Below are 12,894 nucleotides of genomic sequence, written 5' to 3'. Positions count from 1 at the left end.
GGATATCGCGTTGTTTCTTGCTTTATTTGAAAGGCAAGCCAAAAGAGTGGGGGTAGAAAAAAAAAAGTGGGTATCAGCCATGTTGGCTCTTTTACCACCCGACGTGATACAACTTATAGCAAAGGAATCCGAAGAAAATTTTGATAACTTTGAACACATCAAAGTGGTTCTCCTAAACAGGTTCAAAATGACACCAGAAAATTTGATTAAAATTTGTCAAACATCAGAGAAATTCAGCCAAGCCGTGGCGGGATTTCGTTTTTGAACTTCCTAAATATTTTGATGAGTGGGTGGAAGGTTTGCAAGTGACTGATTTTGATGGGCTAAAAAAACTGATGGTCACTGATCAAATAAAAAGGCGCGTTCCACCGGAAATAAGAGAGCATTATATTGATGAGTGGACGGAAATTATCACTCCCTATGATTTGGCCGAAAAATTGGATACTTACGAGAATGTTAGAGAAGGGTCGAAAAACCCTCAGGACAAAAAGTATAGCAACAACAGATGGCAATATGCAGAAAAAAAGTTCTCTAATAAATGTGCCCACTACGAGAAAAAAGATCTACAAAAACAAGAACATAGAGAATTTGAGAAACGTAGGTCCCTTAAATGCTATCAATGTGGTTCGCCATCGCATTTACGTCCGAACTGCCCAAAATTGAAGCGAACATCAGAGGGTACAGTTAATTATGTTAATGATGGACCAAGAGATCTTTTAGACCCATATACAACCCTTGGTAGAGTAAATGGCATTCCTATGAAAATTTTGAGGGATTCGGGAGCCACAATAGATATAGTTTGTGAGAAGCTTATCACTACTGATATGTTGACAGGTGAAAACATATGGCTTAAAACGCCGTTAGATCCTGATCCCAAGTGCCTACCCTTGGCACATGTTGAATTATGCGGTAGTTTTGGGAAAATATGTACCAAAGCAGCAGTCATTAGAAACGAATTAGATCAGGGGCGGTATCTCTTAGGAAACCGTACGGCGGAATTATTGGAAGGGAGTGAGAAGCCTTGTCTTTTGTCCCCAGAGGCGTTGAATGCCGTAGAAACAAGGGCTCAAACGAAAGCAAAGTTTAATAAGGGGATCATCCCAGAAGAGAAAAATGTTGAAGTTCTCGGGGAGAGTTGTTTAGGCGCGCAAGAAAATGAAGAGGCAGGTGATGATCGTCTGGTATCAGATATTATTGTTGACGAAAGTGATAATCTTCAATTGCCAGAAATCAGTGAAGGGGCTGAGGAATTGTCTTTGTTGAAGGTTAGTTCTAAGAAACTATCTAAAATGCAGCAGGACTGTCAATCCTTAAGGGAATTAATTACATTGGCCCAAAAGCCTGTAAATCCTACTGCGAAGAAAACGTATGTTTTTGAAAACAATCTGTTGTTTAAGATGCATGAGGACCACCTCGGAAACATAACAAACCTACTACTAGTACTGATAGAACTCAGAAATAGTGTTAAGGCACTTTGCCATGAAAGCACTTCGGCTCATGTAGGAGTTACAAAATCAAAAGATAAGCTTTTGAGATATTTCTTTTGGCCTGGGTGTTATAAAGATATGGAGGAATATGTGCGTACTTGTGACCAATGTCAAAGAGCGGGAAAACCTAACGAAAAGAAGAAGGCACCTCTCAAATTGGTTCCCATTATTCAGGAAGTATTTTCAAAAATTAACATAGACGCTTGTGAACCTCTTCCAGAGACCCCAACTGTGAAACGGTACATCATTACAGCCATGTGTCTATCTTCTAAATACCCAGAAGCTATACCGGTCGTTGATATTAAATCAGTGAGTGTGGTCAATGCACTACTCGAGATATTTAGCAGGATAGGTTTCCCGAAATAAGTACAGTGTGATCAAGGGACGTCGTTTACGAGTGCTCTCACTTCGGAATTCTTTCAGAGATTTGGGGTTAAGGTGAGTCACAGCTCCGTGTATCACCCACAGTCCAACCCTGTGGAACGGTTTCACAGAACCATTAAACGTTTGTTGCGGTGTCTGTGTGAAGAATCTGGGCCCGATTGGGAAAAACACCTTCCGCTAGCATTGTTAGCGTTACGTACAGTTACACACGAAAGTACAGGGTTCACTCCTTCAGAACTAGTGCACGGGAAGAATCTAAGAACTCCAGAAACGTTGGTGTATGAACAGTGGACACAGTCAGGAGATGAGGAAAGTCCTGTTACAGAATATGTTCTTAAACTCATAAATAGGATGAAAAGGTGTCAGGACTTGGCAGTTAGCAAAATGGAAGAATTACAGGTAACTAGAAAAAAATGGTATGATAAAAATTCTGTAGAAAGGGAATTTAAGCAAGGTGACGAAGTACTCATTTTTGCAATTTCTAAACTGAATAAGTTAGCAGTTCAGTGGACTGGTCCCGGTGTAATTCAAAATAGACTGTCCGAGACGAATTACATTTTTAAGCTTCCGGATAGAAAAGAACAAATATATCATGTAAATATGCTAAAACCGTATTACAAAAGACCCGAGAGCATTAATTTCTTGGATTGCGTAGGAAATGATGGGTACACGGACAATGATATAGATTTTCCCTATTTGGATACCAATCCAAATATTTTCAATTTTGAAGACATTGTCCAGAAAAGCAACTTGCTTGAACGTATAGATCCCCCAAAGAATTGAACAATTGCATAAACTGTTGAATAAATATTCTGAGATATTTTCTAACGAGCCAGGGATGACCCATCTGGTTGAACATGATATCACGTTGATAAATGATAAGCCCGTCAGAGCTAGGCCGTATAAGATTTCTCAACGACAGAATAGTATTTTAAAAATGAAATTCAACGAATGTTAGATTTGAAAATAATTGAAGTGGGGGAATCAGATTATACCTCACCACTGATCTTAGTTGAAGCACCACATAAGGATCCCAGACCTTGTATTGATTATCGCCGGTTAAATGAGGTGATACGCAACCGAATTATTTTTTCCATTGCCAAATATCGAGGAAAGGCTTCAATTAGTTTCATCAGCAAAATTTATTACCTTGTTAGATTTATCCAAAGGATACTGGCAGATTCTATCGAGTCCCACAGCTCAAAGATTTGCCGCTTTTGTTACCAGTTTCGGAACGTACAGGCCACTACGCATGCCATTTGGTCTGAAAAATGCTCCTTATTTCTGTAGTAAACTTATGGCAGAAGTACTAAGAATACGAAAATTTCGCTGTACCATACCTCGATGATATAGCTATATTTTCAGAGTCATGGGGGAGACACCTGAAACATGTCGAATTAGTGTCAGAATGCTTGAAGGGAGCTAAATTAACACTAAAACCATCAAAATGTCGTTTCGCCCAAGATCATGTCAAATATTTGGGTCATATAGTTGGGCAGGGGTATAGGAAACCATGTGAAGTGAAAATAGAGGCCATTGAGAAGTTTCCTACTCCAGAAACCAAAACTGAAATCAGAGCTTTTTTAGGATTGGTAGGGTATTATAGTCATTACATTCCTATGTTTTCGGTATTGGCTGCACCATTATCAGAAGCTTTAAAAGGGAAAGAAAGGAAAGAAGAAATCATCTGGACTCCTGAGTGTAATGCGAGTTTCACTTGTTTGAAAAACAAGTTAATTAGTCAACCAGTGCTATATGCACCAGATTTCTCTAAACAATTTATTGTGCAGACTGATGCGTCAAATATGGGAATGGGTGTCATTTTAGCTCAAGTGGATAGTGCAGGAGAAGAACATCCTATACTTTTTCTCAGCAAAAGGTTTTCTCAGGCAGAAAGAAACTACACTGCTACTGAGAAGGAATGTCTGAGCATTGTTTTTGCTGTTAAACGTTTACACTATTATCTAGATGGTCAAAAATACTTGATTGTCACTGATCATAAGTCTCTCGTGTGGTTACAGAAGAATTGTAGCACAAACCAGCGTCTGATGCGTTGGGCATTGTCCCTCCAACAATATGACTTTCAGATACAGCACAGACCTGGTCGCAAAAATAGGAATGCTGATGTGCTAAGTCGTAATATTCCCGAATGACCTGCAATTTGTTGAATGTTTCGAAAATTATATGTATGAATGCTTTAATTTTTTTTTTTGTTATTTTTTGTGTTATATTATTCCATTATAATTGCAGAGTTTAATAAAGAATTGTGTTTTTTTTTGTGTGTTTTTCAAAAATTATTTTGAATTCGGTTATATATAAACCCAGAAAATTCTACGTATCATATTATTTTTTTTTTATTTTTCAAATTTACTTTTCTGTGATTTAATTGCAATGTATCGCGAACAATGTTTTTTTAAAATTTTTTTTGTGCCTCAATTTGCCTGACATGGTACTTCAGTGGTAATACACCCCTATATAAGTGCTAATATAATTTTATTGCAATCTTCTTATAAGCTTATTTGTGGTTAATTTAGATTGTGAATTTCCATTGTGAAAAATCCCAATGGAAATTTCTTTAAGGGGGGAGGAAGCTGTGACGTCCATCGAATCCTACCCCTTGAACTTATGTGGACTGCCCTGGCGGGTGCAGACAAAACATCTGCCGGTTGTAAACACCTGCTCCTGTAGAGGTAGTACGCCGTCGTCTAACAAGAGATAAGAACTTAGTCAGAGAGAGACGAACCGAGATAGTGAACGGATGTGCGACCAACGTGGTCGACACTAAAGTATTTTAACTAAAATGTAGAATGTACATGTATTGTTATTTAAAATTAAAAATCATTTAATCAAGAATAATGATTTGTTATCTCATTGGCAAAAATGAGTTCACCACTACGCTACAAGGGATACTGAAAAACACTAAATAGCGTTGGAATGGCTGACCCGTGGGGGCAGTGATGAATTTTCTTCCTTGTAATCTTCATCTCTACAAATAACCAGTCTTTCAATGAATCTTGTATTGACAAGTGGAGAGGACGTTTCTATATGTATATGGCCATCTGGTTGGCCTTCGTCATTCTTGAGCTATTAGTTGATTGTTGACACCGTCCATGTACGGTGAACATACATATATATATATATATATATATATATATATATATATATATATATATATATATATATACGCTCCAAGGTTGAAATATTCTATCTGCTTCCATAGCTTAGATGGTAGAGCACTCGTCCGGCAAGCGAGAGACCGGGGTTCGAGTCCCCGTGGGGGCAGTGATGAATTTTCTTCCTTGTAATCTTCATCTCTACAAATAACCAGTCTTTCGATGAATCTTGTATACTCACTTGCTTTCGGGGGTTGACTGCAGACTTCCATCAGAATTATTTTATTACTCAATATGTATTACAGACCTGCCAACCTCAGAAGAACAAAAATCGTACTCAATCCCTAAAAAAGCATAACGCAGCCCGTTTTCCAATGTACGGGAGGAGTGAGAAAAGGGAGGTACCCCATACTAAAATTTATTAAGAGGAAATCAATTATAATCAGAAAAAGGAATTGCTACATGAGAAAATATATGGTTTACTAAAAAAACAAAAAAAAACATTCTCAGGAAGACAACAGATCAGTAAAAATTTGTTCTCTTGTGTATCTTGACATTTTTGCACTACTGTTTCATCTAAAATGAAATATAATTTCACTCACTGGGAAACAGTCCCCTGATTACATGGAAACATCAAAAAAATAAAAATTAGATTAATGCTGAAGTGTTGAAAAAACCATCCGATATTCATAACTCAAAATTTAACATTTTAATTACCTGAATGATTGATATTAATAGAACTTTATACAATAGAATAATATCGCACTGGAATCAAGTGCATTATTTTTCCTCAAAAATTTCCAAAAATCCTGAAAATTCTCAACCCTGAATAACTAAACAATAAAAAGTAATTATACATGGTGAAATTTCGACGATACTCAAATATCAAGAAAATAATGGTTTATTATAAATCTATCAAAAATGTGTGAATTATGAACTCAATTTTCTACACAAGTTCATTTAGAAAATCTAGTCTGAATTAAAAACATAAAATGGGTTACATAAAATGAAACCATAAAGGGTTAGGATGGCACGCAAATTTCGGGAAAATATTGATCCATCAAATGGATGCTAAAGGATTGGTGATTGATTCAGTATACTGAGTGATGCACTGTCTAATACAGTGGTGGCTTGAGACATCGTTTCGTCGCATAAGCTGCACCAGTAAAACTGCAGAGAAAACTCCCAGTGGTGTTCCACTGTTTCTCACTGCGCGGGAATTTCTGGCTAGGTTCCGCAGAGTGATATCAAGCAACAGACTATCGATGATTCTAATGCTAACCAGATTGCGCCGTAAGCAGGATAACGTCAATATTACCGATTCAGTAAAAAATCATTTTTAGAAGAAAAAGCATATAATTGTATTAACTTGCTAAAATTGCACTAAATACAATAAAATCAAAACAGTTGGCAGGTATAGTATTATGTGCAATAGCGTGATCAGGGAGCCTGGCAAGCTCACTGATTACGTTTTTGTGATGCCATGTTGTGTTGTTGAGGTCTCGGATTTTGACAACCCCGCCCCCCCCCTCTGAAACCCAGGGCAGGTTTGTAAATTTGGAGTCAGGGCAAGTATTTTTTGGGGCCTTTTTATACATAATGTTCTTTGAGGCAAGGGCATGGGGTGGGACCCATGCCTACAATGCAAAAGGAAGCCAAGTTTGACAGCCTGAAAATTTGTGGGCACATGCCCCATTTGTCCATTTAAGGAAATAGGCTCTGCCCAAGCCAAGAATGCACGCAGGTTTGGTGAGCTGGCCAAGAAAGAGCACTGAATTCTCTCTAATGACCTACTGTATTTAAAACTTCACGGAATGGGGAAGAGCAAAATGCATGCTTGCCACAGCTGAAAGAGTAGTAAGTAACTCTGGGCAATTAACCCGTCATCTAACCCTTCCATTGACGTTCACTGTGTTCAGCTATTTTAGACATGGCACCCACATTTTGCAGCAGAGTCCCTAGCATAGGCAACGAAACCTGGGGTCTGAGGCCATTTCCTATCCCTTCAAAAATTAGGAAAAATTATTTTGGAGAACTGCAAAGCTTTTTTTACACTGGGCTGCGAAATACTTAAGCCCGTCCCTGCTCTTCCTGCATAGAAGCAAAATTACTCAGCCCAGAATAGATAGAAGGAATAATACATTTAAGTTCTTCCTTCAAGACTTTTTTGGCAACTTCTTTTGAGATGATTATGGGTAATGTGAATTGCAGAGTTGTCAACTGCTACGGATTGTACATAGTTTCTACCAAGGTTGGGCAGTTTCTTTTGAAGCTGAAGCTTTTCAGCCCCAAAGCAGAATATGCCAAAATGTGCGATGTGCGTCGCAGAACAACCAGTGCTGTTACAGAACAATCTGGAAGAATTTTAAGTAAAGTGTAGAAAAACGCTATTATGTATATTCGAATTTTTACCGCAGAACATCGCAAAATATTCTGCTTTGGGGCTTTTCAGTAGACTTGAATGAATTTTAAACTTTTTTCCAATCTGATTTGATAAAATTATTTTCAACTTCTTTAAGTAACAAAACAATTAAACATTGTACATTTATTGAAAATGGCACTGATCTCTTTCATACCACAGTAGAATCCCGTTATAACGAACTCCAAGAGACCAGAGAAATTACTTCCTTAGAATGAAATTTTGTTATAAAGGAATTTTTAGGTTTTTACATTGCTCCTATGTAAATTTATCTGGTGGATAAGAAAAGTGTTCGTTAAAATGCAATTTTCGCTATAACGGTATTCATTAAAAGGGGATTTGACTGTATTGGAATACAAATATTTCATCTTATTTCAAAGATCATTAGAAAGCAGATTATTATAAATAATTACAATATCAGAAAATATTATCAAAATCCTTGTTTTCCTCACTGCAGTGCAACATTGAAAAACAAAAGTTTTTTCAGCACTTGTATGCTATAATCAATTTCTCAGCTTAAAATGAATAAATGTAAAAGACGAGTATTGCTTTAAAGTAATTCAACGCCCTAGGATGAGGTCTTGATGTTGTTTAACGAAGATGGGACCAAAATTGGGTGGCTGATATCCAAAGTAAATCATTTCCCATGTATCATTTCGGTAATTTTTTGTTTGAAGGGGGTCTGGAGAAGATATTGCATGGTCTTGTTGAATGTCATTTTGTCGTAACTTACACTCACTTGCTTTTGGCAGTTGGCTGCATTTTCGTCTGAATTGTTATTTTTACTATTCAATATGTATCATCTTAAATAACGTGATCGGGAAGCCTGGCCAGATCACAGATTATGTTTGTGTTGCTATCCCCAAAATATTGTTTAATTTCCAAAAATGTTTTTGTATGTAAATTTATAATTCTGTCTTATATGATCTTATATGGTAAAACACGAGACGTCAACAATAATGTCAGCCCGTTCGGGTTTGAGGCCGTTCTTGTAAGTACGTAAGCGAATACCGTTCGCTGGTGTCTATTGCGTTGTGTTTATAAAGTATAACCCAGGCAAAGTTTACGCAAAGTAGTCATACACGAGATGCTGGAAGCTAATTAGTTTATTTACACTGTAGTTAATTGAATTAATGCCAATTGTATTTTCCATATCATCCTTATTAAAAATATTAATATATACTCCAATTAAAATTAATTAACAAATTCTTCGGTTGGCCCCCCAAAACATTTAATTACGAGTACCTACACTAAGTCACATATGGGAGAGAGAATATAATCCATGCATCACTCACCAGTTTCGTTGAGAGACCCCTCTCCAGTCTTTAGCCCCTTACACACTCATCGCAGCCAGGAAGCCGATTCCAGAGATTACAACCTCGTCTTCACACACCCTATGCATCTCTTTTTCAGTCCCGCCGTTACTACATTTCTCTAACTCCATAATTCCCCGTATCCAGATTTTCTCTACCATTTAAGATTTCATTACGGACGTCCCAGTCCCATGGAAAACTCCACCCATTTAATTTGATTTGATATTTTACCCATCATCTCCTCTCCAAGTTTCTATTCGTTTCTTGGTTTCATAAGACTGGCCATTGCTGATCCATCCCTAATTTCTTTGTCCAAGCGACTCTCCCTTCAGGACCCCAGGAAGCCCAAAAGCCATGGCCTAACCTTTAACCTACATTGAAGCTTTCCATGACTAACACTCGGCATTTTAGATCCTCTGTTATACTTTAATTGCACCCCCTAAATAAAGGGATTCTACTTTTACTTAAATGGCCATCGTCTATTCTCAATCTTAAAATTTGTCTATTCATTCGTTGGTCCCCTTTATTTTCTTCGATTCCCCGCTTTTTCTCCAAGAAAACACTCCTCGGACGATCCCTTTTGCCTAGGGCACCCCTGAAATACAACCGACCAGATGCTTTGTGACAGTAACTAAAAGATTCCCTAATGAATGGCGATTGCCCCATCTACTTACATCGGCCTGTGATTGTATTTCTTTTAATTGGGACTATTTCCTACCGCTTAGATAAAGCTTCTTCCAACGACATGACGCCACTTACTTTAACGGTTATTATACTTATATATATTATTATATGTACACTCAAATATTCAATTTTTTTTCTCGTCTTGGTTATTTTTCAGATATATATTAGTTATTCTTTAAAAATACACACACGAGCGCATACGTTAAAGATACTTTTCTAGTAATGTATATCTAATGTGTTTCTGCGCTCCTTATCATTTGCCGCCCTGTGCAATAGTACCCATCGCACTGCCTCGGCATCAGTAAACATCGGAAATAGCAATTTGTTACACAAAATAATCCTCATCCTTGAAACTCGGCTATTATTGACTTAGACCAGGGAACCTCCCGTTGGAAGCCCTACAAAACACTAATCGAGGTTGAAGTATACTAATAATGCTAAATCTAGATAAGAAACAATTTTATTATACTTGACCATAGAACACTAACTCTACGTCTCAGAGGTATAGGTGTAGGCAGTTAACACAGTTTTCAGCTTTTTTTAATAAGTATTCTAGGGTAAAAAAATATTAGAATAAGAAATGTTATTAGGAAATTAAAGAGACCTGTAAGACATTACAATGCAAAATATACGTTAATGATCATACGAAAAAATTAAATAAAACAACGCTAAACACTTAACCAAGAAATATATATATATATATATATATAAAGAATACAACACACCCCTAAAAAAAGCATCAAGATACAAAGTACAATTAATACTTATTAGTGTTAGCTAACTACTATCACTAAAACAATTAAGCCGAAATCAAAATAACAAAAACCGAGAATACCCAAGAAAAAAAATCTAAACTGTTTGCTAACATCAATGCCCATAAACCCATGAAAAGTTTATCAGATGCAGGAAAAACAACGAAACGGCAGAAAACAATGAACCAGATATTACCTCCTGTACCAGCACATTAACAAAAAAATAAAAATTATTGACAAAGAATCAATGCAAAGAACCTGGAAAAAGTGATTAAAAAAAAAAAAAAAGCAATAAAAAACACTTGGCTCACAAATGGAGATGGCTGTTTTCTTAAAAATCTAGTGTCAAAATTAAAGTGAATGAAGAAAATCACAAAATGGCGCAACAACGCCACAGCAATACTACCCTCAGGGACCTGTCCCGGCTAGAGGCAGACAAGAACTGTGGCTATTGGTCATTGAGCAGAGCGCGATAAAACCTCAGATCTCATTCTTGGCTGGGCTGCTGAAGGGAAGTTTTGATGAAACATCTTTGATAAAAATGTTTTGGCTGGAAATCGTTTTGCACTGATTTATATGAATCAGAAGATAATATTAGAAGTTTTTCTCAAAATAGAAAACCAATTAGAAGAGAATCTTCAGTGTGATTTATTTAAAATTTATTGCAATTAACAATATTTGATTAGATTTAATATATGGCTCAAAAGTATCGGTTTCTCTTCGCAAGCTTTTCTTACTGGTAGAATATCACAAGCAGTTTAAGTAACTAAACCTAAATGAGACTGTTATATAAATTACACTTAAGTAATTAAATCTTCAGTTTACAAATGTTTTTCTAAAAATTCTGTCTGTTTAATTTGTGAGAGGAGGAGGGTAATACTGAATAATAGAAAGAAAAAAATGGTTTGAGAGGGACCTAGTTCAACATCAGAAAGGACTCTGGTAAATTAGGATAGAGTGGAATTTCCACATTATTTGGTTTTGCAACATTTAGCAACACAGACAAGTGGATATCAAATATAATTATGAAAACTAAAATTTACCATCTTTCACAAGGTGATCTTGCAAAGTTTTAGAAAGTACAAGGGCTGGTATTTGTCCACCTGCTAATAAAATTGCAGTTACTTTTGCAAGTTTAATTCTTTCTTCTACAGAAAATCCTTTCAGAAAAACGAGTACCTATAAACAAAATATGACTATGAACCACAGAAAATAAAAAAATAAATGCTTATGTCTTAAAGACAATTCAATTTCAAAAATACAAACCAAAAACTAAATTATAATTTTCAAAAGATAAGCTCCACACACAGAGAAGTTGACAAAAAAAAATTACTGTAGAAATGCTGCTTGGACACCCAGTTCTTTACACTCACCCAGCTTGCCTCAATGTTCCTTGGCAAATATATGCTTTCAGAAGGAATTTAATGTGTGTTGTGACTGGTTCCATTTTTCAATAATTGGATTCACTGATTGGAAGATCAGGAAAGGCAGCAGCAGCTTTTCAGAATTGACAATGTCTCAACGATTAATACTTCAATGAAACTAAGTTCATTTAAAACGAACACTGCTTAACACAGAAACGGATCGGAAGCCATACTTGGTCTGCTTTAACCATAAAAACCCATTTACAAAAGTCCAATAAAAAAAAAATTGGACAGTTACGAGTGTGTTGTCTCTTAAAAAGAATTTTGAGCCAAGTTTAACATCTTTGTTAGGGAGAAACTGTCACTTCTGAAAACCTTAAATGCATGTTTGTGATGGTTTTTTTATTTATTGAAACTGGTTCCAGAATGTATAGGAAGAGATGAGCTAATTTATATGTACAGACTCTGCAAATGGATTGGTGAACACTGATGGATAAAACAACATCCCGCTCCCTATCTCTTAGACATAGATGGGGAGAACGTATCATGGGAACAGTAGACACAATTTAACACGGGTATTTTTTTTCAAAAATAAGCAAATGTCTATTTAAACCATAAAAGAAATATGATTTCTTAATAAAATAAAAAGGAACTTTTGCATTGCACAGGAGTGGTGAAACTCATTAATCTCTTTATGATCAGGGACATAATATTGCATCCAAATGCCAGTGGAAAAAATTCAATCCAGCTTTCCTGTTTTATATTTTGTTTAATGGTACAGAGAATTACAATAATTCGGTTACAGACATGCGCAAATACATGATGATAACGGACGCACGATTACAAAGATGCTATCGTAACAACAACGCGGTGCGAACTGCCTAAACGTCCAATAGCCGTAATACGATACAATGACATGTGCGCCATCTGTCTGACAATAATATAACCACATACATAACATTTCCCTTTCTTTAACATACGAACATAGCTACCATATTTATACCTTATACATTTATAATAAAAATAATTAAAATTTATTACTAACAGCTTGTACGCGAAAGGCAGACATGCCAACATTGGCTTAAAGCTTGTCAGTAGTGATGTTCAGCTTTGCCATGGACGGAGGGTAAATCACCCCCCCCCCCTTTCAGGAAAAAAGTTTTTGCACGTTTGGGCCTCGAGTAGAATGGCAGGTATTAGATGCCGATTTACAGATTGCCTTCTGCGCACAGACAAAACAGATCAGCTCTGAGTGTCTTTTCTCAAACTCTTTCACATACGTATATGAATTCATCATTATGGTAAAGATAGATGTAATAAAAAAATGAAAAGAAAAATAAGTAAAACATTGCAAGAAACTCAAAGACCCGATCTTTTT

The 12,894-nt window shown here is 36.4% G+C and overlaps 1 protein-coding gene and 1 non-coding gene across 2 annotated transcripts in view; one reads left to right on the top strand and one right to left on the bottom strand.

The window, feature by feature from the left end:
* kra (basic leucine zipper and W2 domain-containing protein kra) overlaps positions 1 to 12,894 on the bottom strand; it is a 236,988-nt gene that overhangs the window by 116,209 nt on the left and 107,885 nt on the right. The window contains exon 6 of the mRNA XM_089239488.1: positions 11,196 to 11,331. Coding sequence (XP_089095614.1) covers positions 11,196 to 11,331 — 136 coding nt within the window. The remainder of the gene's footprint in view (positions 1 to 11,195; positions 11,332 to 12,894) is intronic.
* Positions 5,082 to 5,153, top strand: TRNAA-GGC (transfer RNA alanine (anticodon GGC)). The gene has a single exon. It is a non-coding gene; the product is annotated as a tRNA-Ala (tRNA).

Source organism: Pholcus phalangioides, unplaced genomic scaffold, assembly GCF_987345545.1.
Source record: "Pholcus phalangioides strain wild (caught in Gottingen) unplaced genomic scaffold, Ppha-v1.0 ptg000011l_1, whole genome shotgun sequence".
Classification (NCBI taxonomy): Eukaryota; Metazoa; Arthropoda; class Arachnida; order Araneae; family Pholcidae; genus Pholcus; species Pholcus phalangioides.
The sequence above is the reverse complement of the archived record's forward strand: the minus strand, read 5'-3'. Positions and strand labels throughout refer to the sequence as shown.